Here is a 27,854-nt window from a genome sequence, read left to right on the forward strand (position 1 = left end):
ACATGAAATTTATTGGCACAGTTATAGCAGCAATGTGTTCTTGTTTATTTTCAACACTGATCCCATTCCTATTTTTCAGTAAAAGCCCCTCTCAGGAGCAAACGTGCTTTCCAAAAAAAAGCCAGTACTACTTTTGTAAAATATAAACAAAAACATTGTGCATTGATTTGCTACGCATTTAAACTCCACATTGCAGTTAGACTGGTACAAAGACAACGTGGTTCCTCCTGTCTGTGTTTAAACGTTAATGCTCCTTGTAGTTCATGGTTTCTGGACTCCTCTTGCTTCCTGCATAGATGGTTACCGTCCCTCATGTTTCCACATGTTCTGTGTGCTGTGGATTTTACCTTACCTGCCTGCCTCAGCATCCAGAACCTCTCCACTCCTCTTATTTATTTATTTTTGACCGCATGCACACAGCTAATTAGGTTCATTAGCGAAAGAGCATCTTGGAGAGTCTTTCAGAAGCAACGAGAGTTTTTAACCACTCTTAAAAAAAGACTAGATAGAGATCTACTTGAACTGTTTGACAACAGCAGTAAGGAACATGAAAAATGCAAAGAACTGGAGGATTTCATTATTGAGATTACATAACAGCCAACATGCCAGATTTCTGGATATTTTCTCTGGGCTAAAGAACTGAGGAACCATCCAGCAAAGTTTAAAAGGAGCTGGAATCCATGTGGGATGTGCGACTTAAGCTTTCTGCGAAGGCATCAGCAATGATATTCAAGAGAGGCCCAAACCACATCCTGCACATATTACAGCATGGCTCTGCGATTAAACTGAATGTCGTCCTTGCACAATTAAACATACTTTCTATGATTTGCATTTTATTTACATTTTATTGTATCCCGGCCTTTTTGGAAACACAGTTTGCTTTACTCGTGACATTTAACTAACACAAATGCATGTGGCAAAATGCTAAATATAAGAGTTTGAGCTCAGTTGAAGTGATTGTCAGCGCAAATGCATAAAGTGCGTATGCACACAACTCAAAGAAAGTGAAACTGACTATAGTCTAAATCACCAGATCTGCTTAGCTGCTGCTACATTCGCAGTGGTTTAGGATCAAGAAATACTTGTTGTTCAAGAATAGCTGTAGAAATTATTACAATGATTATGTTTCAGGGCCTAAAGGTGACAATGACTTAAAATAAAATAGATATTACAATACTTTGAAATGGTAACACAGCTGTACCCAGTGCTCAGTGTTGTAGCATGTTATTACATTGCAAACTGTGATGTTGGGGGGGGAGTAATACTGTACTTTTCTGCCTTTTTGTATAGATAAATATGTTAAATACATTCTGTGGAAGTATTTTCAAAGGATAGCATTAACAGCCATCAAGAGAATTTAAAAAGACAAATTCTGGCCAGTATTGCACGCCGGTTTTCAACTAGCTCTGACACATCAGCCGCTGAACTCTGCCAACACCATAGCAGGAATATTAGAACATCCACTTGTCAGAAGACCAGTCCAAGAAAGCCCCGTCTCAGTAGAAAGCGGGGTTTGTGTGCTCGATGACGCAGCGCCGACAGTGGCGTCTGACGAACCGCAGAGCCTCCGGTGACACCTCGCAGTCCTGCACGTTGAGCAGCTGCAGCTCGCAGCAGTTGGCCGCCAGAGCTTTGAGTCCTCTGCCTGTTACACTTTCGCAGGCTCTGAGACTGACTCGCCTCAGGCCTTGGCAGTACATGGCTAGCTGCTCCAGCCCGCTGTCCGACACCAGCGGGCATTTACCGACATCCAGAGACTTGAGTCTGGGGCAGCTCCTGGCCAAGTGACTCAGGCCGTGATCCGTGAGCCCCTCGCAGCCCCTCGCATTCAAGTAGCGCAGTCTCGGGCAGTAGCGAGCCACATAGCGCATGCCTACATCTGTAATGCGGGTACAGTGGGCCACGCTTAAGTAGCGCAGGCAACCCTCTAGGCGGGCGACTTCCCGGAGGCCGAAATCCCCCACCAAGCGGCAGTCACTGAGGCTCAGCTCCCTCACTGAAGGGCAGTGGAGAGCCAAATGGCGCAAGGCTTCGTCTGTTAGTCTGGTGCATCGCCGCAAATACAGATGAGTCAGGCGAGGGCAGTGGGAGGCGATAGTTCGCAAGCCCTCGTCCTCGAGGGAAAAGCAATCGGTCATGTCCAGGTAGTGGATGGAGATCTGCTGGCCGTGCAATGGAGACAGCTGGAGTGAGGCCTCTTGGGTTAGGCTGATGCACGTCACCTTGGAGCAGCCTGGAGGGAAAGGAAGCAGAGGTGATTTTTTTCCATTAAAGAGAGTCTCGCTGTTGATGTTGAAAGAACAGGTGTTAATGCAGAACTCACATGTATGTATGCACATGGATTTTGTGTTATAATGCAATCCAAGAGTAAGAAAAGAAGCATTTTCTCTCTGTCTATGTAAAAATGACTTTAAAAGTTCTTATCTCTTATTGTGGGACAGCAAGAAAGAGATTATAAACCAATTAAATTCTCTTATCAGGCATCCTATTACCATCTGCTGCACTTTCAAGGCTATTTTTGTACAGCCTACAATGACAGAGGGAGGCGGTACAGTAGCCCAACACTGACTCTTAAAAGCTGATGTTAACTGAGTCGCCACTTGATGGCGCCAGAGTAAAACCTGCTGTGTTAGATTACAGCCAATCAAGCAGAAGAATGAAAATGTGAGCGCAGACAAAGAAAACACAAGTGCGGTCGGTTTTTAGAGACCAAAAAAGCCAATTCAATCAAAGCCTGGTGTCTTTAACACTTTGAAAAGGGCTTATTTTTCCTTTTACTACAAAGAGCTTCCTTCCTGCTGCTAATAGTGCAGACCTCGCTCTGCCCCAGTCAATGTTATTTGTGTCACTTCCTTAATGAAAGCAGCAGACCGCTCCTCTTACCCATGTTGAGGTAAGCTCTGCTTTCAGCTAAAGAAAGCCTTTCTTCTCCCACATGGGGACTTAAGGTTGGCAGAGCTTCTCCTGCTCCTCTAATGATTCTACCAGCTTTACAAGAAATCACTGAAAAAGGACTGAAAGGAGAAGTTCTTCAAATCCACACATGTGCATGATGTCAAGTAGTGGCCACTCCTTAAGACTTAGAGCTTGCCCAAAGATTCTAATTAAAGTCACATGGGTTTATTTGCTTTTTACTCAATATGACTTGTCTGTTTCTTTTTACCTGAGAGGTTTAGGTGTTCCAGGTTGGGACAGCGGGATACCACTTCAAACACGGTCTCATTAGAGATGTTATAACAGCCGGCAACCTCCAGGCGGCGTAGCTCGGGGCAGCACTGGGCCACCACGTGCAGTCCCCGGTCAGTGAGCCTCTTGCAGCCATTCACCACCACCGTCTCCAGGGTCAGACAAATGTTCGGGGTGTCTTGGCACAGCCGATGGGTGAGGACCCTGATGGCACGGTCGGCATGAAGCAGCTCTCCTGTTAGCTGGATAGTGCTCCACAGCCTGGGGTCCCAAGCCAGGTTGTACCAGCGGCGGCAAACGCGTGCGCAGCGGCACAGCTGGTTGGTCGAAAGGTGGGAGAAGATCTGCAGGAGGGTGTGGTCAGGGAGGAGATCGATGGGGGCGTAGTGGTGGGTTTTCGACTGTCTGGAGCGAGTGTGAGTGCCGGGCTGAGGGTGGATCACAGCGACAGTCTCAGCGGGGGCAGAAGACGAGGACGAGGAGTTGGTCTCGTGGCCGTTGCTGGAGAGAGCAGGTGAGGAGAGGGAGGAGGACTTGGAAGGCAGAATCAGTCCCGGGCTCGGGGTGCTCAGTGTTCTTGTGCTGGAATCTAAACCTGAATAAAAACAATAAAACAAAACAAAATGAGACAGAATAATTCTTCTGGGTTTTTTTTAAGTTTTACTTTTAAATGAATCTTTTGGCTGTTTAAGCTAATATTTGAGCTGTTAGGTGAACCAACCAAAAAGGGATTTCCACTTTGCGTTACCGCCTTACAATAAGGAACACAAATAATTGTATAGTTAATTGAAAGAGTCAACAACAAGCTGAAGTTAAGTTAATCAGTCTACTCACTTTATAACCTCAATCCAGGACATTACAGTAGATAATTGTTCAAGTAAAGTTAATAAAAATAATGAATTACACTTAGGAGACACAAACTAAAGGCACTGGTATATAATGTGTAACTACAAAGTAGTTGTAAGTAAGTAACACAAAAAGAGTAGCTAATGTTAAAGAAATGAGAAGTTACTGTTTTGTGACGTTCAACTTTTGCAATTAATCAGGAATGACTCATGCAGAAAGTGGGGAGTCCTGTTGATTTACAGATAATTATGAAATAATCGCAACCTAATGACTCACAATTTCTGGAAGTCATTATCTTCTAGACGGGTAAGGAATTATTAAGTTAGAACATTACTAATGAATGACTCATTAACTGGTTGTTCCTGCTTTGTTGGTGTGGCTGTTATGTTCTCAGGAGGTAGAGCGGGTCATTTACCAATCAAGAGGTCAGTGGTTTGATCCCTGGCTACTCCAGTCTGCATGCAAGTATTTTTGGGCCAAATGCTGAACCCCGAGTGTTTGTGTGAATGTTAGAGAAGGCGCTTAGATATCAAAAAAGATGTTTAAAAAAAAAGGTAAATAAATATAAAATGCAAAATAAAATTTGAGAAAATAGAAAAAAAGCATGATTTGTTTTCAGTGTTTCCAGGTGTTTCTGTCTGTGATAATGACGTGTTTCCAACGATTTCCAGTCTTCTTATGTGAAATTTGTGGGAGACACCTGATATCTTCTGTTTTCTCATTTGTGTAACGCGTCATGATATTTTTCAGTAACACAGTCATGTTACATTGCAGTTACAATTATGTCGTTACTTGTGCTAAAACCCTTCTGTTATCTGCGTGTTTTCTTCTTGTGTGTGCACTTGCGCTACAATTATCTGAGTTTAGTGGGCAAGAGGAGGAAAATTGTAGAGTCATACAGCGATACAGCTTCTGAGGCGTGGTGATATGGACATTATTTTTATCTGATGCATCGGATGCACTGAGGAGTGATAGTGGGGTCTCTCTCTTAGCCGTTTTTTATCTTTGTCTTGTTGTCGGCTTTGTGGTCATATGTGAAAAGTAAGAGAACAATAATATGTGTGTCTTTATTAGGAAAAGGATTTGTATCAGTGTGTGGTTCGGCAGACTAAAGGTTTATGTTGTTAACTGGTAAATATGTAAGGGTGCGTTTGAAGTATCATATTATGCACTAATGAGAAAGTAACAGTGTAACAAATTACTTTCTCTGGTGAGTAATTACGTGATGTACTGCATTACAATAACGAGTAATGTGTACTTCACTTTTCTTGAGTAACGATCCCAACGCTGCCTCACAATCTCTTGTTGAGACTTAATAATTCTACTGTAACCAGATTATGACATCGATTGAGGTTTTAAGGTCTCCGAATCTACTAGTCCTGGTTTGAAGAGTGCATTCAAGATATATTTGTGCAAAACTCATGATGTCCTGATGCGTGCTCAATCATCCAGGTAAGTAAATCCCGAAAGGTTGATTCTGTTCATCTGGGCGTAGCGCTTTCAGTTTTTCACAGTGATATTTGGTACAATCCAGACGTTTCTTCATTTTTTTCCTAACACATGGCCTTCTGTTTTGTTCCTCAAACTCTCTAACTAACAGTAATGACATCTTCATGCTTTTGTAGAGTCTCCCAAAGCCAAATAACACTTGATACAGTTCCAGTAGCACTAATGACAGCCATTATACCTTCATATGTAAAGAAAAGGAATATCATTAGTACTGTATATGAAACCTTGCTTGATTAGAGGGGAGTGATGTACTGCACATTACATTTGCTAGCTATTATCAGAAAAAACAGAATAAGAATAAACAGATAAAAAGTTGGAAAAACTGGTCGAGAAACTTGTTACAGTACAGTTACAGTACTACACAAGCTTTTATCATCAGTGAAGAGGCGTTTCCATGGATCCCATTATCAGGTTTTGGGATGTTTTTGGAAAAAAGTGTGTCACATTTATCTGCCAGGCGTTTGGGCAGCACACACAGTTCCTCTTCATCAGATTAACTCTGCGGCTTCAAAGCAAAGCAGATGAGGAGTTTGGTGCCTGGTCTGACAATATATGGTTAGCCCTGTGTAAACACTGAGGCCCTGACAGATGTGCACTGATTGCTGCCGTGTCTGAAGATGCAGCTGTGAGAAGACGAGGCTGGATCCCATCACTCTAGCGTGAGACGACAGAATCCTTTGTCAGCCAGGGCGCTGAATCTGATTACCGGGGTCGAACTGTCGCACTGGGACACTGAGCGCTCTCCTCTGATGAAGTCTGCAACCCTCCAATCTATTCTTTACAATCTTGAGGATTTTAGGTGGACTGATAGTCATCACTAAAAACATTCCAAGAAGTCACTAGTATGATGTCACCCACAGCTGTCCAACCATTAGTACTAATCTGATTGACCTAAAAAGTAACAGTATGTGGTGAAAAAGGCAAGCTAGAATGAATCGCGTCATAAAGATTGCTTCCCAATTATTTGTTTAAAAGACGATGTCTCAGTTTTGGACAAAGGTTGTTACTATAACAAGATGAGCAAAAACTTTACTGGAAACTTTTTTTTTGCCTTTTAACAGCAGAAATCCACTTAAAGCTTCCTGGGCTGTTCAAATGTTCCTGCCTTTATCCATGCTTTTTCCTGTTTAGGGTAGAGTAAGCAAAAGCTACTGAGTAGCCAGTTGTTTACGATTTGTTCAGGTGTCAAGCCAGCTCTGATGTATGCTTCCATCAACATCAGAGCTTTTTGGGAGACTCTTTGATGAGCTTACCTCATGAAAATGAAGCACTTTAGTCTTAAGCGAGTCTAAAGGACGGTAAAAAATTGAATGTAGGCTTTTTTTCGATGTAGAAATTTCCCAGCAGTGGGATAAAGAGAGAATTTCTTATCTTGCTAATATGCCATTTTTATTCCAACGAAATGTTTTTTTAAACATTTTTTCAGAAGTTCAGACATTTTACCTTTAGTTTATCTGCTTTGATGCAGCTGATTAATGGTTTGTAAAGTTTCTAGGCTATAAACATTCAAACTTGTGAACCTCCTGAATGCCCAAAGATTTGTAATTAATGACAGAGCAGAGGACGCAAGTGCATAGAATTCGGCACTATTTCTTCAGGAAGCAAATTCCAGCTGTCTCAACATTCATCCATCCATCCATCCTGGATCCTATCTCAGCTCTTAGTGGGTGAGAGGTTACACCCTGAAGAGGTTGCCAGTATTTAGACAGCACCGTGGAGCTAATTTCCTAAGATATGTGGTGACTGATTGTCTTACAAAAGCTCAATTTGAATGAATTCTCTTTACAAACATTGGGCCCAATAAGAAGAGCACAAATATCCCCTTTTCTTCTACAAGAACTTTTCTAGGAGCCTTTTGTAGGAGCTCGTGAATTAGCAGTGTGTGGTTATAGACTCATACTTCTAACACCCAAACATTCATTAACTATTTTCTAAAGGGTCCGTCTACTACTGAGGTGGAGTCTCGTATTTCAAAATTCAAAACTACTGGTCCAAGACAAACTCTGAGTAACTGAGTTTATTTAAGAAAGCCCAGTATGTCTGTAAGATCAATATCAGGACCTCATTTATTAGTAATTCACATTATGGAGATTACTGAGCAGAATTATCAAAAGGTCAAAATAATACCAACAGTCATACAACACCCAATACGTCACAGACGGGCTCACAGCTATCTGCAGGATCTGAGACAATATTTTGACCAAAAATAAACTTGCAAAGTCCGCAGGTAAGTGGTGAGGTCGTGACATGTAGGATTGTTGTACTTCAACAGACTATTGACAAATAGGTGATTTCCATGTTAACACTGTCTGCAATCTACAATCTATATTTACACTCCCAGTCGTGTGAACTGAACTATGTTGGTTAAAATGAAAGGGTAAGTCAATCATCTGCTTCTGCACAGTGTGTCAGCATGCGCAGTACATGACAAATAGACAGCATCCTGTCTGCCATGTGGATTTGTGCGCTGGGACAGGCAGCTGGGCGGTGACACCGTCCTTACAGTCGTATTTCAGATGTAGATACCAGAGCTTCTGCTCAGTCTGCTTCCCATCTCCCTTCTGATGACATCCACAGATTCATCCTCTGGGGAATATGTCTTCGAATTCTGCTTTTTAAACTGCCTCTTGTGTGCTTTAAAATTCTCATTCAAATCCAAATCCTGGCCAGATGAAGAGAATGCATCAAAACTTTTCACATGTTGGGCTTTTTTTTTTAAATTCTTGTGGGATAGAGTCCACCTCATTTTGGTTATAATGCATCACATTCTTGTGGGTGGTCCATCTATGATTAAAATATGCAGGACTATTCTCTTGAGGACTTGTACCTTTTCTCGGCCAATAGATTTCTCCAATAACAATTCATTTTTTAGCTTAATGCAAAGGATTTAATGGTCTGATGTCGTTACAAACACCTCATCTATTTTGAATTTCACACAGCTGTCCAAATATGTCTCAACAATAGTAGTGCTGTACAACATTCCCACAATTAATACCTAGTGACTGTTATTTTTTTTTTGCATAATTTGGCTGCAACCACACACCATGCAGCACAAAACTCTATATATGTGAAAATATGTTTAACTATCTTCAAAAAAAGTCACGTTCCACTTAACAATGGGAATGAAAAACATCCTGATACTGCAGTAAATCTTGTGATGTGAAATAAATATGTATATGTGCAAGTCTTGCGATGAAAACATCACAGCATCCAGGAGAAAATCAGATTTTCCATGAAGCTGTGTGCAGGCATTACATAGACACATTTTGTGAATCATTAGTTTTGATGGATGAATGAGGCACCGCTTTATTGTCCAAATCCTAGCTAATGCGATAGATTCAGCATGCAACTCATCTGCCACTGGCTAAGGAGCAACTTCCAAATTGCGTAATTACACGTGTCACTGATCAGAAGAGCACTCCAAGTCCAGGCTACACCCAACCCCTTTAATCTGAGACACAGTTTCAAACAGCTGGTGGGAAACATTAAGTGAAGTCAGCTTCGCAGTTGCTTAACTGTGCATGATTCTGGATAGCTAGCATCTGGATTACTTTAAGGAAATCCAGGTGTTACAGTTGTCTATGTTTTTCAGCTGAGTGAGGATCTTGTTTATCCGAGTATCACTGAAGACTCGAATGATCTCATTTCTGATATTTTCCTTCATTTTTCACATGCATCTGGTATCTGAATTACAAAGTATCACAAGATCCCCTGGTACTTCTTGTCTTCTGTGTGATTCATGTAGTTCATGCAATGCATTTGCAACACATATTCTCCATACTTTCAAATGTTAGGGGTTTGCGAATACAAACACAAATAAAAGAAACAACATGAAAGCACTTGAGTGGTCAGTCAAGCACATAGTTTGAAAGCCCATTAGGCGGAATTTGTTATACAAAAACTTGTGGAATGAAAACATTGAAAGTTAGAGCCCGATGGGGTCGATATATTAACTGTTTGCTGATATATCGAGATCAATTTAAAAGTGGCAGATAAATGAAAACTTAAAAAGAAATGAAAGTAAAGAAAAAAGAAAACTTGAAAAGTAAAAAAGAGACACCCTTCAACCATGAGTGTTGATAGTGAGGACACTGTGCCACTTTCCTATCCGGTCTTTAAGTGATGACGTATCAACCCTTATTGCAGTTGTTCTCCTGACTGAAGCTTGGTCCGTTTACAGCATCCTGTCATGCGATTGCATTTGTTCCTAACCATCAGAAACACCCTCGAATAACTTTTACCGAATGGCTTCAGCTTTACTGTGCTAATATGTTCATATTGTGCTAACCATAGCTTTGTAGCTAGCCACCAGGCAGCACACCATTATATACCAGCTAGCCCAACTTCAGTAACCCTACAAACGTCACTGCTGTTTAGTTTTCTGTCTTCATTTATCTCGAAAGTGATAGCAGAGCTGTACATTTTAATTTTTTTCAGAAATCCCTCAGTCAGAACATGGTATATAATATTTAGGTAGAAACTAGCAAGCTAACCTCTAACTCCGTTAAATTTCAAAAATGTTGTTTTCGTGGATGCCTGGATGATAAGCTTAATTGTTACACCTGCCAGAGCAGCCACACTGATCATTTTAATAAAGATGAAAGAATTTAGACAGTTTTTAACTCTCAGTGATGCCAATAAAAAATGATTTTGGTAAATACCAATACATAATTTAGAACAGCTATGTCATAAATCTTACACTGGGTGAAGGTCTAATAAATTTTTTAAGGACTGTACACAAAACCAGTGTTTATGAAATCTGTGTATTTAGTGTGTTTAATATATCAACCCACTGTATCAATATCAGTATTAAAATATAGTATAAATATAGGAAGTATATAAAGTTTAAAGAATAATGCAATAAAGACAAAGCAAATTTAAAATAATAAACATCTATGGGATAAGTATCGTACACAGTCAAGACTGGAGGGTATAATATTGACCCTAAGTCTTAAATATTTAGGTAAAAGACACACTTTCAGAATCAACTTGCCTGTCTCCTAAAAGTAACATTTATCTGGACACAAATTCGAAACTCAGAAACAGTATTCTGACAAAACAATCACAGCTTATATTTTTCTCTTGCTAGCTTGAAGCCAGCCTGGAGCTTTCAACACACTCATTAGTGGACCATAAGATGGAACTGTTTTGTAATCTTCCTTTCAAAGAGGTCAAGAATGAGCTTTATGCATAAGCCAACATGGATGAGAAGTCCTAAAAGTGTTATGGAGAAAATTATAACAGCTACTGAGCTCACATGTCAAAATATTCTTCGCTATGACAACAAGGAAAACTTTCCTCTAATAAGGTCCATCTGAAACAGCAGAAGGTCTCTAGAAAACGTGGATCTCTTCAGAAGGTTTACTTGCAACTTGCAAGAATAAACTTTCCTGTAACTTCCATTTGCAGCTTTACGAGTTAACCAGTGGTGTCGTGTTTTATATCTCTGTATCATTGCAAGCCTATCATTAGCAGAACAAATACTATGCAGCTGTTAAAGTTCTCTTGAAGTCACTGCAAGTGCAGATGGTGGAAGATTCAATTTAGTTTAAGAAATCAGAGAACAGTGGAACATCTGGTCTTTACCCTGGGCAAAGAACAACTGCACAGTAATGAAATGAAAGAAAAACTCATGCATTTTGAATGCACATATAGCCACAGCAAGGCATACTTGGCTGAAATCATTTGCCACAAATACCCAAATCTGTGCTGATCCATGGCAGTGCCGCAGCAGGATCTCATTAACGTCCGCTCAGCTTCACTTCTAAAGCACATCTGGACTGTGCTTTGATACCAGAAGTTTAATGTAAATCAATCGGAATGATCACTGAAAAGACACCGTGCCTGGATGATGAAGAGGCGCAGCTGGAGTGAGGTCGACTTAATAACAAAATCCTGATTAATATTTTTCTTTAAAGTAGCACACAAAAACAGATTTGAGGAAATCAGCTGAAGGCTTCCAAAAAGAAAGCAGGAGCAGTGGGGAAGGAAAGAGGGAAGATAAATTGGCAAAAGAGCCTGCAGACTTTACCAGAGACAAAGACAAGTGCACGGGCAGGGTCAATCCAGACTTTGACGCAGTCTGGTCATAAACTAAAGCTATAGGGATTCTACTCAGGATCTTGCAGTGCCGTGAAGCTCTGCTAAGACCCTGTCTGGGGCTCGCAGGATTATTACTGCTGCATCTGGCAGAACAGAGCAATGCATTACCTCAGTGACATTAGCCGTGTGACATGCTCCTGCTCTGTAAGCTTTCACTGGGCTCCTCCCTGCCAGAAGTGTGAGGGAATAAAAAGAAGCTCATTTTCTACCCATAAGTCAGGAAATAAAACCAAAATTCATTCAAGAGGAGTAACACGCCAAGAAGAAGTATCAGCTAATAAAAAACAACCAGGCAGCAGAGATTTGACTGAAAAAAATGCGATTGATTTATCAGCACTAAAGGGGCATGTGCTCTAGTTTTTTTCTATAAAAAAGGAAACATCCAACTGAGAGAGAGGACTGCTCGGATGAAAAACATCTGGGTCTGTCTCAGATTTTATTGAATACATGGAAGTTGATATTACTGTACAGTGTGGCGGCTGGGCTATCAGCAAAGCCTTCACTACAGGAAGGTCTTACGTCACAGCGCAATCTGAAAGACAATAGGGCTGCTGGTTCCTTCACAATGCGCACACTCGGACAGGAAATAGACTTCTTCACTCGGCACAACCCCCAACCCACCTCTGCTTCTGGACGGCAGCTTTTCTCACACTCACTCAGTCTTGAGATTCTTTCTTTGCATTTTTCTCTCTTTATTTTATTTTTTATTTTTGAAGATTTTGCTGCAACAGATTTGGCAAGTACATATGTCAAGAACTATAACGCGTTTTTCCTCACAATGCGACTTATTTCCTCAAGGGAGTTTTTCCACCTATTAAAGCCCCTCAAACGTTTCCATACCCTGCTCTCGTCACTTTATAAATCCTCAGTAGAGGAGGACAGCAGACGCTCAGATATTTTACAGCCAGATTCGAACGCGAACTCACTTCTTCAAAAATTAGCTCTTGTGTTTGCCCGTTCGTCACAGCGCAAATTTTCCAGAATGCAGATGAAAGTTTGCAGTCCACGAGTGATTTGGCCCAATTCAAAGCTGATCTGGCTTTTGGCAAATAATTGAAATTCAAGATGATGTAATTTTTTTTTTTTTAAAGGTCGTTAAATTGGGATGTCAAGGTTGGGGTGACCAAGTTTGGGGAGTCGTGTGCATGATTTCTCTTTTATGGACAGTTTCTCCATTTTGGCAGAGTGTGTGAGTGGGGTTAGAGTGCAAAGTGACTGTAAGTCATGTCAAATGACCGAGGAGGGTAACGTAGCTACACAGAGCACATCTGACACAAATGGAAAAGTGAATGCTTGGCCAAACGTTTGATTTGGTTGTGATGAGGAGCAAATGTAATGATGTCATGTGGTTAAAGCAATAGAACAAGGGAAGTGCCTGGACTCTTTGGTTATAAACCCCTGACAGAAAAGGGTTTGGTTGAACTTCTTAAAGAGGTTGTTTCACATCAAAGTCCTGGATACCCAACTCATGGAAAAAGCTGACAAGTGCATTTCAGGAGAAAAAAATAAGAAAAACACAATTTATTTTACCACAAAATACTTCTGGGAACAGTACTGGATGACAGGATTAACATCTCTCTTTTGTCCATATGCTAAATCTGAAGCTACAGCATGAAGATGATTAGCTTGAGTTAACACACCTGTCAATAGCAGGGCTCTCTCCAGTACTACTGCTTTAACAGTCTTTGTTTTCCTTGCTTTTTACTTTCAATTACTCCCTGAATCAGAAGGAATGGTGTTTCTTTGTAATACACACCTGATGGTCCAGATATGGTAAATGGTAAATAGCGCTTTTTCAGTCCCTAAGGACCCCAAAGCGCTTTACACAACCTGTCATCCACACACACATTCACACACTGGTGATGGTAAGCTACACTGTAGCCACAGCTGCCCTGGGGCGCACTGACAGAGGCGAGGCTGCTGTACACTGGCGCCACCGGGACCTCTGACCACCACCAGTAGGCAACGGGTGAAGTGTCTTGCCCAAGGACACAACGACCGAGACTGTCCAAGCCGGGGCTCGAACCGGCAACCTTCCGATTACAAGGCGAACTCCCAACTCTTGAGCCACGATCACGATATGCACATCTTTTGTACTGAATACTTTGACCTCTACACTATTTCTCTGTGTAACAGTTTACCATCAATTGCTACACAAAATGGCAACTCCCAGGCTTTCTATAGTTTCTGTCGCCATCTCAGTTTGAAGGCTTTGACGAGAAGAGGCAGGTCTGACTGTGAAACGGCTTGCTCATTCACTAAAAACTTTTCAAATTACAAATTAACCAATGAGCATACTATAGATTATCCTTGTTTGAGTGATTTAGAACAGCCCAACCTTTTTTGCGCCACAGACCGGTTTGTGCCCGACAATATTTTCACGGACCAGCCTTTAAGGTGTTGCGGATAAATACAACAAAATAAAACTAGTACCGCTACCGAAAAAAATAAGATTTATTCATAACACATGTGAAAAGACCCAGGAAAACTGAGTTAATGAAAAAAAAAAAAACGATAACAAAATAACTCCGATAAACTCCGATAAAAACCCTGAAAACCATACATTTCACACCCGAGTCTCAACTCTCGCGGCCCGGTACCAAACGACTCACCGGGGGTTGGGACCGCTGATTTAGAAGATAGGCCTAATTATTCATGACCCCAAACGATGTAAAACTACTGGAAAGTTTTTACAGAGGTCAATTCATATTCTGCTACTTTAGATTTACCTGTGACCTCTGTAAACACTTTCCTAAGAGTTTAACTGTGACTAGCTAGCATCTTTCTGGTAAATCTAATTTTTGTGCAAACAATGAAAAATGACTTTGCAAAGCAATTTTCTGGCCTTGTAGTATCAAACTTCCAATAAGTTTGTACAATATTTCCAGCAGTCTCCCATAAACACGTTTTCATCAGTTGCTCTGTTTTAGGCCTAAGACTGTACAGATCATCATTCAGGCCAAAGTTCTGAGCTAATATTTTTCCTCCTATGATGGTGACAAGTGTATTTCTAGACCCAAATGCTTCAGATAAAGAAGATGTTTAGTTGTTTTTGCATTTGCAATGTTACATAGTTACATAAAACACAATTAATAAAAGAAAGGGTGGAACAGTCTCTACAGCAATGTTCCTCTCGTTTTTGTAACGCTGGAGCTTCAGCCACAACTGACGCTTCCCTGCTTACGTAACGAAACAAACCACAGAGTGAAATGAGGGGAGGGGAAGTCCAATGTGTCAGTTCAGCTGTTCCACAACCGCGGTCATATTGCCACATAAAAGCCCAAATACCCAGGTGGATCATAGTGAAAACATCGCTTGCGAGCCAAAATCTTACAGGAAGCGAGCATGTGTTTCTTCCAGGTGGCATCTTTCCCAACTCCTGTCAAACGTGCTCCTGTAGTAGACCTGATAAACGTGACCCCTGTTGAAGAAAATGGCAAGCACATTCAAAACAGAAGGGCCATCACTTCCTCCCTCTCAGCAGAGAAAGAGAAAACCGAGTCGTAATCAGAGAAGAGTTATGAACTGACTTCCCCCTCCTCCTCCTCTGTCTTCTTCTTCTTCTTCTTCTTCTTCTTCAGTAAACTGCTTTCACTTGTTTTTCTTTTGGAGCCTTGTTCCGTGCTTTTTCGCTCAGATTTCCTGGCTTGTGGAGTGGTAGAAAGGAAGGGGGAGGAGTGAAGACAGCTGATGGAGAAAATCTGGGCAGAATAGCATTGGCATTCTTTTCCTCACTGTGTTCTATCTTTACTAAACTATTTGCAACGAGGATTAAATGCAAACCAATGATATTTCTTATTGCAATCGCTATAGGCTTGTTAAAAATGCCCTTGGATAACTGCAGGCAGCTGTTTTGTGTCCTAATTTAGGACAGTAAAAAAAGTGCAGATACTTGTTGAGGTGGTGAATTTCTGTGCATTAGTATTTCCTTAGTTAAATATCTTGCGTTAAAAAACAGATGTGATGTTTGAGAGGGTAATAAAAGGAGGCTAACACCTTAAATCTCTTTTTTGTTGTAAAAATGCCCCTAAGTCAGCGACACTTACGGACATCTCTCTGCAGGATCTGGCAACAATCAACAGGGAAACACTATATATCTGGCTGAGCAAACACAAGGAAATGGGCCAACAGTATGCAGAGTTAGTTTATAGATGAAGTGTGAGGGGTCTTTTGCCCCTGGGAGAGCAGAAATATTAACTTGTTGGAGACAGGAGTGAAGCTGTTTAGACTGCAAATGTGACCCCGACACCACATTCGACCCACAAAAAGGGGGATTATTAGTTTGTAATGCTTTATATGCTACATTGGAGCATATGACTAGTGCATTACACAGATAGCCTAAAGATAGAAAGATGTGAAGTGAGTCATTGTTCTGACACAATGCATCTATCTGGCATACTTGCCACAGGATCGGTGTCCATATACAAACCTCCCACGTACACTAAAGCTTTCGGTTTAAGTGTGTCTTTGTGAGAAAAATCTAGTAGTGCATCTTAAATAGCAGTTTTTTTATGTTTTATTTCATTTTGACTTTTTTTTTTCAATTCATTGTACTTTCAGGTTGTTTCCAGACAGGATTTTCTTGTTTTAGTTTAGTTTTTATGCTTTTCAGTTCTAGTTTTAGTCTTATTTTTAATCATTAAGGATTAGTCAGAGACTGGATAATCAGTCTGGTGGACCTTGGTAGATTTACCTGTCACCTTGCTCCATTGCTATATAAGACTACATAGAGCCCCAACCAGTCAGTGTTAGTCTTACTCTTGCATTAACTCATATAGAAACTTTACTTACGTCATGCAGAAAGTAGATATTTATAGCGAAATATCATCTAAAAAAAATTGCTTTGATAACCTTCTAGTTAAGAGCATATAAATTACAATGTGTTTACAGTACAGCCTTGTACTACAGTGTTGGAAGTGCTATAGAAGGACAGATTAGTTTTTTCCTCGGCACTGTTATCTCTGTTTCTTTGGTCCTTGGCAGACAGAGAGGAAGTCAGCATGTTCATTGTTCCCACCATTCCCTCCTGTGTCTGAGCCACCTTCCTGGTGCCATTATGTACGAGTGAAGGAACTGACCCCAAACATTGGCTGTTTTTACATAATCAACACTCTTGTGAAACTGTGCTACTTCATTGGGTAAACTTTTGGCAAAGGCTCCAGCTGATACAGCAACATCAAAACGGTCTTCAAGAGTCACAGCAGTTAGGCTGGGTGCTGTCTGTTTAGCGCTTACTATGTCTGAGCCACATTCCTAAGGTACCCGGGGTCCAGCTGTACCAAAGCGAACCCTTGAGGCCCAGACTGGGTCACTGTGTAACCCCTGCTGGGAGATACTCATTTTCATCTCACAGGAAGGATTTACTGTCCCAAGCCTGTGCCTTTCAGTCTGCAACTAATAAGCGATTCAACTGGGTCAGGCCACCACAAAGTTGTCTAAATAATAACTGAAAACAGAGACGTATTGCAAAATCTTGCCAGATGACTGCCCGGCTCAGTTTGTTTTCAAGAAAAGAATGAGTGTGACTTCCTAATGTTGGTTTTGTTGGAATACTTGACTGATCATTGAAAGACGGCAGGCACCAGTCTACTTTCCGTTTGCATACTGATATTATGGCTGGGCGATAATTCAGTAATATGGTTTTCATTAGTTTTTGAGATGATTACAACCTATTTGAAATTCTTGCGATGGCAATAGCTTTTGTTTAGAGAAATATGAAACAGCCCTTATGGGACTTGGTGCAGTCTCAAGCCGTTCATTTCCAGGGTCTCTGGTTTGGATCTGACATACAGTGGCTGTAAAAACAGACAGTATCGTTTGAAAAATAATGTTTAAAGAGAAAAATATTCACCTCAAAAATCTAAAAAAGGAATGCAAACTTGCATAGCATTGGTTGTGAATTAATATATACATCTTTTCCATGTGCATATACAAAGTTTCTAGTAAGGTTAACTTTGGTTGCTTTAATGGTAAGCTAACAACAAGTATTGTTCTAAAAACCTCACTCCTTTTCTTTTTTGGACAGATCATTGTTAAAACCAGATTCATGGATCTGCTTTGTACTCTAGATAGTGCAAAGCAGGGAAGTCCTGGGCAGCCATAATCAGCCCAACAACAACTCCAATCTGGTCCCCATGGAAACCCTTGGAAAATGTGAAGGACAAAATCTGATTAAAATTCAATTTACCTGATAAAGGCTTCCCGCATGACCATTGAGACTACACCAAAGTAATTAAGTAACAAATAAACAATTGGATAACAGGAAAGTTCCTGTTTTTCATTATCCAATATAGAAATGAATGTTGGGGGGGGGGGGGGGGGGGGGGGGGGGTTACAGGATAATTTGAGGAGCAAGCTAAGAGAACTTTTTCTTTAATTTTATACATTAATTTTCTTACAATTTAAGGCCAAAAGGTTGTGCTGACAGATTTTTAAAATTAATAATTAGATTAGATAATTAGATTAATAATTAGATCAGGGGTTAAATGTGTATTAATATAAATAAATAGTAGTAGTAGCATAGCATAGTAGCATATAAGTAAATAGTAGTAATATAAATATAAATTTACCATAGCTAAAGGCTTTACTTTATCTTGTATGACAACTAGCTTATGCTAGCTAATGTTAGCAAACATTAGATTGGATTAGAACATTTTTATATTTTCTGACTAATATTTTTCAGTCACAACTTAATGACATGTATATACTCCTTTCATCCATCTGCAGATGGGTGGAGCCAGAGGGCTGTGGCCTATCACAGCTGTCACAGGGTTTAGTTTAGTTTCATTTATTAGGATCCCTATTAGCCACATCAATGCAGCAGCTGTTCTTTTCCACAGGGGGAAAAAAAACTTACACTGTGACAGTTCACTATAAACAACTTACACAGAGACATAAAACATCTTTACAAAACTCCACCACGCACACAAATAAAACAAAGTAAAAAACATAAAATGATAATATCATGTCAGCATGAGCAATCTATCATTTAAGTGCACAGCCAATATCCCCAGGCTTTTTTATCATTTCCTCCATTTGGTCAGACACCATCTCAAAAATGTAGTTTTTTAATAGCCTTTTAAATCCAATTCGGCTGGTTTCTTTCTGTGTCACCCGTTTGGCAGTAAATTTCACCTCGTCACAGCCTGACACAAAACTGTTCTTTCAACTGAATTAGTTCTTGCAACGGGTAATAAAAAAACATCCTTCTGTAGCCCGTCTGGTAGAACAATCGTGTCTGTCTCAACAGAAATATGCATTTTTCTACAGTGAATGGAATCTTTGTAACAACAGCACGAGAAGTCACCAGCCCATCACAGGGAGACAGACAGCCACACGCTCTCACGTTCACACCTAGAGCCAATTAAGAGTTGCTAATTAGCCTAACGAGCCTGCTTTTGGACTGTGGGAGGAAGCCAGAGCACCCAGAGGAAATCCAAACAGCCACAGAGAGAGCATGCTACCAGATGACCAGGAGCTTCAACCAGGACTGCTGCGAGGCAGGAACAACTGCACCACAGATCTATTCTGTTACTCTATATTTAAGAATTAACACATGACGGGTGCAGCCTGTTTAGTTAAAGGGGAAATGGAAGTGGAAAACTCTATATTTAAATTCAAATAGGTTTAATTTATTTGGGCACTTACTGGCAAAACATAAAATTTATGAAATATGTTGTAAAGTTAATATTAGAGATGCTCTGACCTCTAATAGTCTTTTAATCTGCTCTCATAAGGTATCACAATAATAATCCAGCTCATAGCATTCGGTGTCTTTTGGCTGCACTCTTTTATACATTTATACACGTCTGTATAAATGTTCCTGTACAACCAATGTTTTCCTCTTTCATTGTGTTACTATGGTGTTTTACAAAGAGCAAAACAATAACTAACTAATGGAACTACATCAATGCAACAGTGACCATACTGCAGCATGGGGACACTGGAGGCCCTAATATGAATACTCCCAGTGTGTGGTGGGGAAACAGCCCAGACTGCTTCCTGATTAGTTTAGTGGACCACAGGACTAGGTGGGGAAGGGCTGTGTAATCTGCCACTGTGTATGAGCATGTGGATGTGTGTGTGCGCGTATGTGTATATGTGCATGCACATTCATGCGTGTGTCTTTCTAAGGAGGGGGGATTTGACTGTGACCATAGCGGTTCCAGACCATGTAATTACTCCCACTTAGCATGGAGAAAAAAATAACAATTTCAGTCATAACACAGGGGGGGGAATTATGGTCTGGAAGCCACTGGCTATGGACTATACTCTCTCTCTATATATATATATTTCTATCTGCACAGGTTGTGCTCAGAGAAGACACATCCAGGACAATTATCGATTTCCACAAAATACTCTGGATTAACTTCCAGAAGCTGCTCGGTGGACGGACCTTTATGAGTCAGCATTTCCAGCGAAGCCGAATGAGTAAGAGTGATCTATCTTCCTACAATGCACTCTCACAAGTACATCTCAGTGTATTTTTAAAGCAAGATGTGAAACTACTTGGCACAAACTTTGCACAAAATCTGAGGTCTCCTGAGGAGTTTGTCTGATGCGTGGTTTCCCCTGTGATCCTTTTTTTTTCTCTGAGAAACACCTTAAAATCTCCAGCTGAGTGACAGTTATAAAAACACGCTGTAGTTAGTATTTGTTTTCTTGTGGGCAGTGCAAAGCCACAAGAATACTACATTTAGCATGCCAGAGCAAATTTAAGATTGGCGATGACAATGCATGAGAGAAAAAGGGCGAGTGTATTGTAAAAGTGTATGAGCGTGCAAAACAGCCGATGACTCACTGGTCAAGTCTCCTACACAACAGTAGGGAGACCACAATGTATCTGTGGGGGATTTTGATAAAGCTTTTGATCAGCTTTTGATCAGAATTGTCAAGTGACTTTGTGATTACTTCACTGGGGTTTTACATCTTATTCTCACTGTCTGACTCATCATCTTTGAACGCATTCTGACCAGTGGAAATCTGACGTCTACAAATGATCGTGATGATAGCGACAAAGATGCTGTGAAGATACCCGACCTGGATAAAGAGTACTCATGAACTGTGGAAAGAGAGCACTATCACAGCACTGTAGTCCCTAAACATGTGGGTGGAGACCACAAACTAAAAGTGATGGGTCACTGCAACACATTAGCCATAATAACTAGAGATGCTACTTAACAGAAGCAGCTGCAAGAAATTTAGAGGATATCGACCCTTTTCTTTCTCCAGAAGTATCGTCATAACTGCTTTGCTCATACTGAGGCTGCTGACTTGTGGCTTGTTCTGAGCTTTGCGTAGCTTTAGCTTTTTTTGTGATAAGCGTTTTCACGGTAGTACTGGTACAGCAAGAGCTAGCAGCACGTGGCTGTGAGTGCACAACTATTTGTCTGTGCACCAGCACAGCAGTACTGACATTTCCAGCAAAGACTTGTAATCAGACACATGGGTGTCTGGGTCAAGAAGGCTGGAAATCAGATAATTCTGGTCCCTGGCCAGTCGATTAAAAACAAAAAGCCCATTTAAACCGTCGGTGTTCTTGTCCCTTGTGTTTTGCACCACTGTATTTTTACCTGATGTCTTAGAGTAGAGGAAAATACATTTAAAATTGGCATACAGTCATCCATCACTTTAAAAAAAAATGTGAAAAAAGTGTATGAAATAGATGGGCCAATGGAAAAGAGCACCTTGCCTGTCTTCCTCCTGGCACCTTTAAATTCCATCAAAATTTCCGAGTCTTTCTCATTATGCAGTCAGGAACACATTTAATCATAAATAGTCAATAATTAATAAATAACTGAAGTTTTGATAGTTGAGAGTATGTGCTCCAAAATTTTTCAAATTTCCAAAATCTGTAGAGCAAATAGGCTTAAATGTTACTGGACCTGTGTTTTTGGAATGCGCTATAATACTGATGCATGAAAACATTTTCTAAAATGTGTTTTTGGTGTTATATTCTGTTCTTTTCGCTGACAAATTGTTCCGACTGTAACAGATGGATCAATGTTTGAGACAGCTGCTGACAGCAGGCTTCAAGATGCATCTGCCAGCTGAAAAGTGTTTCCAAACCATTAGGGTAAGCACACAGTTTACATTAGTAACACATCCACTCCTGAAAGAGTTCCTATGGTGACTCTTGCAGAGTTGGATGCTTGCCTGGGCAAGCAGGAGGCTGAGGAGGTGAGAGGGAGTCAGAGAGTTGGAGAGGAGTAAGGGCAGGATCTGAGCAGAAGGTGAAGCTCTCTCTTCTCCATTCTTACTCCCCATACCTTCACTGTCTCCAACAAAATCCCTCTCGCCCACCTCTCCCAAGCGCATGCAGCTCCCACCCGCCCTGGCAACGCTTTGAGCCTGATACGACCACAGTTTAGATAAGCATTCTTCCACAATGAGAAGCCAGAAGTGTTTTTTTTCCCCCTTCTTCTAAAACAAAGCTCAAGAAATGCCTTTGGTTTCTGGGTTCTGATGGCAGCTGTGAGTTTGTTTTCAATTTAAGGTTATCCCAGGAACACACAGGTTTCTCTCCAAAAATAGGCAGCACAGAAAGTGGATGAGGAGGAATAAGAGCGCTGGAGGGGGGGAAAGAAGAAGAAGAAAAGGAGGGAAAGAAGAAGTAGGGAGGGGAGTTTGGTTAATGAGCACCAGATGCCTTACCTTCAGTGGTAGCCACATTCTTCGGAGCTTTAGTTGGTGTGTGATCTGTGCTCGAACTTATGTCAGAGGAGATGCTTGAGCTCCCTTTACCTGCAGGGAAGAAAAACAAAAGTGCTTGGACATAAAATATCAAGGTTAAGATTATAAACTGCCTTTTTAATTAAATTTGTAGTCATTTGAGGCAATTTTGTAGCCCGCAATCCCCTGAAACTTTGATTTTCAGTTTAATACCTGAAGAATGTTTGCTAAAGATAAGGTGGACTCACACTTTGATGACGTATATTATACAGTAAGGAGGCACAAAGTGTAGGGAAATATAAATCTCATCAATCTCTGCTTTTATGACTTTTATGTTCCTCGGTTTTGGAGGAATGGTTAGCCTTGGCACATGCACAAAGTATCTGCTGGTTCGTCTGAGTTAGTATCCGTTTTTGACATTTGGAAAAAGAATAAAGTCTTCTAAAATCCCCCCTTCAGCCCTTACTTCCACACAGGATGAGTGACAAAACACAGAAAGAGATTAATGAATGGTATCATCTGCAGTGAGTCAGCACTGTCTCACAAACACCGCACCATAGTGATTTCTACGTTTTTGTTCTAGGATTTCGACTTTGAATTTCTACACAGTCGACTCGTCTATGAGTGCTAAAGTGAAAAAAAGTATATCCTTTTGCATGACTGCCTCTGTTCCCAAAGTACGATAGGCTTCACTGCCATGGTGACTACAGGCTGCCTGTGGAGAAGTTGTTTATGGCGTTTCATTCCTCTGTCAGATCATAAATGCAGCTTTGTGGCTTTCCTGAGAGTAACTATGCGCCTTTCGCCCAGCACGACAGGCTAAGGAGGTGTTCCCAAACAGTCACGCCCACATCCACATCAAGCGCTGTAACCTAAACAGACAAGACAGTTCCCGAAATATGAAGAAACTCTCAAAAACTTGGGACGGAAGAAAAAAAAAAGCAACCTGTCTGCATAATGAGTCCAACGAAACAACGAAAGATTGCACAGCTACTTATAAAATAATACAAAACCAATGGAGCAGATATGGTATGAACATGAATGACACTTTGCGGTGACATCACTGAGCTGACACATCTGTTAAAGCTCCCCCCAGTCCACAGAAATGAGTCAGATATTCATGAAGAGCTTGCAGATGTTAATGTCAGACCACTTTTCCCAGCAGAGCATAAAAGGCTGAGTTAACGCAAGCAAATATATTTTGATATTTAGCCGGTTACACAATTCTTTAGCGAGCGAGGAACTCGTGGCTGCAGGGGCTGTTTGGTTGGCATGTGGGTCGGTCTCTGCAAGGCAATAACTGTTTTCTCTTTCATTGAAAAACAAGTTTCAGAAAAGCTCCTGCTTCCTGTCTTATGCTTATATAATGTGCTGGTTGATAGATGCTGCATAGTTACGACCAGTGTGTAATTAATTGTGGAATCACACTTGAAAACAGATGTGGACTAATGGACTGCAGGATTCTAAAGTTTGGGTTAAGAAAATGGTCTTAGATACTATCAAGCGATAACAATGCAATACTACCTTAATTTTTACGTTATTCTCCTGACATTGTTGGATCCAAGGTCAACAGAAGGAAAAAACACAGCAAAACCAGAAAGATTGTTGTTTTTTAAATTCTGTGCCTACATTACCCAAAACAGAACTCTATTACTACTATTAGTAATTTGCTAATCTCCCACCACTTTGTAGCTGACAGCTGGTTGCTAATTGGCATTCCAGATTCTGGCTGTGTAGATATCACCATCATATGTCAGTCAGTTGTATTCATTTGTTCATTTCACCTGTTATACTCAGAGATGTACACACCACACTTTGCTCTGTCATTGCTACAAATCACCCAATTTTATTGATACTCTACATTCCCTGGTTACCACATCCACTGCTTGTCTGCCCGCTGCTTTCAGCCCAACTTCAGCATCACTTGAAGCAGCCTATCAGATTTTGTGCAGCCCCTCCAATGCATTTAAAGACTTCAGATACATGTTTGACAGACTGTTATGGAGAATTCCTCTGGAAACGGATTCATCTAACAGCTGATATTATCAGTCAATATTAACTATTTGCCAATATATTGGGCCTAGCATTTATAAATGAAGATTTAAAAAGTAAAGATGAGCCAGGAGAAACACCCTTCAAACATGCTATGTGTGCTAACATTGCACACTTTGTCCACCAGAGGGCACTCTGCAACTTCACTGTTGACAACACACATGTTTGTAACACTCCAAATGCATAAACCATCTGATCTTAGCCCAATCAGACAGATGGTAAACAAGTATCTAAAAAAACTACATTAAAAAATTTTAGGAAATACATTAATGTGTTGTAAAATAAAATATTGGAATATCAGATACATAAATCAACAAATAGCACTGAAAACAGGAAAAAAAAAATCTGTAGCCCAGTGTCTTTTTTCTGCCAGAAATTTACACTTTCTGCAATAACTTTGGCAAAACCTACAGAACAATGTGCAACAAGTTTTTCTAATATCATGATGGAAAAGCAGCCATTTATAAACTGAGAATGCAAGGGTTATTTTTAGCTGTACAACAAATAATACATCAGTTATTATTCTGGTATATTCTGGTATCAGGTATAATCTTAATTTTTAATTCTGCATTGGATCTATACAGACATATCCTACGCAAGTGGGTGACATCACAGCCAGGATGCATGGTGTTCCTCTGCATCTGCATCCTCTCATCCCTAAAACGTTGAGCTGGCGGTGGAGATTATCTCTTCCAGTTGATCGGCAAAAGCTGGCAATGCATAGGAGGAAACAGCACTACTGAACGGGCCTTGAGGCAACATCTATTTACATTTCTAGGGAGTTGCATGTCAGGTTATGGCATAAGTTACAGCGTAGGGTTATAGAAGGGTTTGCGGTTATAACTCCCCTACGGTGTAGATTTAACGCAGAACCATAAATCTACTGTTAAAGGGGAATTCTACTGATTTCACACATCAGTGTTTGTATTACTAGCATATGTATGTTCTGTGAAGACTGATACGTTTTCTGAAGTGATGTTCTTGAGTTTGAAAATTATATAAATAGATAAATCAGTAGAGTATGGGACTAAGAAGGAAGTATGCACCGTAGGTAAGGATTGTTCATTTTGAGCCTGTCAAAGACTTTAAGATCACTTCTTATGTTGAAGACTTTAAATCTTAATCAACAAAAAGCACAATTTTTTAACTGTTTGGTTTATTTTGTGCCAAATACTAACTGCACAGTATGGTGTTCTTCAGTCTGGGTATTCTCTGACTGCTGCACAGCTCAAGGACAACTCAACTTCAGCTCTTGAGTACAGGCCTTGAGCTTGTGATAGAATCTGTTCATGTACCTTAACAGACTAAATTCCTAGGTGGAGTTGCTCCACGTGTTATTTTTAACATCATGAATTCCAAACCTTTTCTCTGCAGCTATTGACTTAGGAAGAGAGCTCCTTGGAATGTTATTTATACAAACATTTTCTGCTCCGAGGTAGAAATAATGTGTTTGGTAAAGTCGGACCACAATTTTTTTTCTGAACAAGTAATGCTGAAGATCAGACCTCACATGAGACCCGCACGGCAGAGATAGGTTGTAACGCAACGTTTTTATTTTTGATGATAACAGACAAAAGGCGGGATAAATTCCTGGATCATTAATGCCACATGTTGGAGATTTTTCTGCATTTTTCTATGAGAGTGAACAGATTCTGATTCTGATTGTGGTAACGTCACGAAAAACAAGGTCTAATGTTATCTTTTAGACGGTTCGAGCTGCATTCCTGTAAGCTGAAACAGCTTTCTGTACTTGTCTGCCCGTTAAGTGTGATGTACTCTAAGTGCTTTTTAATCTATGCAATGCAACATTTTTCGTGTCTCGTCAGTCACTGATATTAATATGTGGCTATTTTATTTTACCAAGTCTAAACACTTGTGCAAGAAAAAAAAAAAACTAGCATTATGTCTACTTGTCCTCTGTGAACCCCAGTTTCTGAGGCTCTGCCCAAACACAGCATTTTACAGCATCTGCAGGAAAGTTAACTGTAATTGAAATAAAAACTGAAGCAAAAATAAATCAGTGAACTTGAGATGTGCAGTCTCAATGAGAATCCATTTAAGAAAAGACTATTCACAGTATTTAGCTGTTTGTGTCTTGTGCACTTTTGACTTTACACAAAAAAATAACATGAAATTGACTAGCATGTATGAAATGGCCTCTAAATCAAACAACACCAGGCTGTGGGGTCTAGACTGCAATCTCTGATACTGGCTCTTATCAAGATAAGCTGGACGTAAGTGCACACATCTATGAGAACCACCTCCACTAAACCTGAATAGATTTTATCTTCAAAAACAAACTATAAGGCTACAAGAACCTGCTAAGTCAGAGTCGTTATGCAATGTTGAGATCCTATTAAACTGACTTTCTTTCACTTATATGCTTTTAACTGAAGGCAAACACACAATAAGGCAGAGATGAGTTAATTTCCTTGAGAATAAGAAAAGAAAAACACGAATTTTGTTCAAACTTGACTTTTCTAACACAGCAGGCCGGTTTTCAAAGGGATTAAAAACGACCGCCGCCAGATGTCACTCTTATCTTTTATGAATAAATGTGACACATCTCTAAAACCAATATAAAATACAAGGCAAAAGTAGCCACCAGCTTTAACTGCACACACCCCAAACACCTCGAAGACATGTGGAGTAAACTAAAGTGTGCATAAAAACAGAAAACGCACAAAGGAGATTAAATATAGTGCACAACTCCGAGGAGATGGTGCTAGTTTTAAGCTAGCTAACTGATGTCTAGGGACAAGCTCGAGGAAGCTACAGACCCAAGAAACTGCATTATTTTCTATTTTTAGATGGCCAGGACACAAAAGAAAAAAAGCCACAGACGATGATATCACAGCCCCTTTTTTACCCACTAAAAAGGGAGTTTTTCATATATACTTGCATAAAAAAGAGCGAGTTTTAAAGTGGCATTCACATAAATGTGTTTAAAAGTAATTTTTGAAGCACTTACCCTCGCTTCCATACTGTTTTCCATTGTTCGCACCCATTTTAAAGAATACATAATCTACGAGCACAAACTCGGGTCATCAAGTTAAATTCCAGAGTAGGCTAAAATGCATTCTTTCCATCAAGATAGCAGGCTATACAGTCAAGAGTTTCGTGTAGGGCCGTTAGCTCTGGCTCCAAATAGTTAATCCAGATGTTGAGCAGAGGACGTCTGAGCATTACGCAAACCTAGAATCCCAGACTTGCTTCCAGCGGTGCAGACTTTCTATATCTGAACATCCACAGGCTCAGAACGGCGAAAAAAAAAGACCAAAAAAAATCCCGATTGGAGGAGTTTGGAGAAAACTTTGTGAAGCGCCCCAAATGGTAAGCAGCTGTTTATCAGACTGAGTGCGGGCAATCACAGCGGCCACACAACTTTCTGAGGACGCGCAGCTCCCCTCCAACTGGATTTGGATTTAAAGAGACCGCAGGCCGGAGGGAGATGTGGAGGTGAAAATAAATAAATAAATAAAAGCGTA

At 40.5% G+C, this 27,854-nt stretch overlaps 1 protein-coding gene across 1 annotated transcript; it reads right to left on the reverse strand.

The window, feature by feature from the left end:
* si:dkey-192l18.9 (F-box/LRR-repeat protein 7) lies at positions 1–27,738 on the reverse strand. Its single transcript, XM_006795145.3, has 4 exons — positions 27,338–27,738; positions 22,297–22,386; positions 3,164–3,781; positions 1–2,233 (listed from the first exon to the last, which is right to left on the reverse strand). Exons 1-4 carry the CDS (start codon positions 27,372–27,374, stop codon positions 1,497–1,499), a joined length of 1,482 nt encoding a protein of 493 aa, XP_006795208.2. The 5' UTR covers positions 27,375–27,738; the 3' UTR covers positions 1–1,496.
* Between the last annotated feature and the right edge of the window lie 116 nt (positions 27,739–27,854).

Source organism: Neolamprologus brichardi, chromosome 9 (genome assembly GCF_056152115.1).
Source record: "Neolamprologus brichardi isolate AB-2024 chromosome 9, ASM5615211v1, whole genome shotgun sequence".
NCBI lineage: Eukaryota > Metazoa > Chordata > Actinopteri > Cichliformes > Cichlidae > Neolamprologus > Neolamprologus brichardi.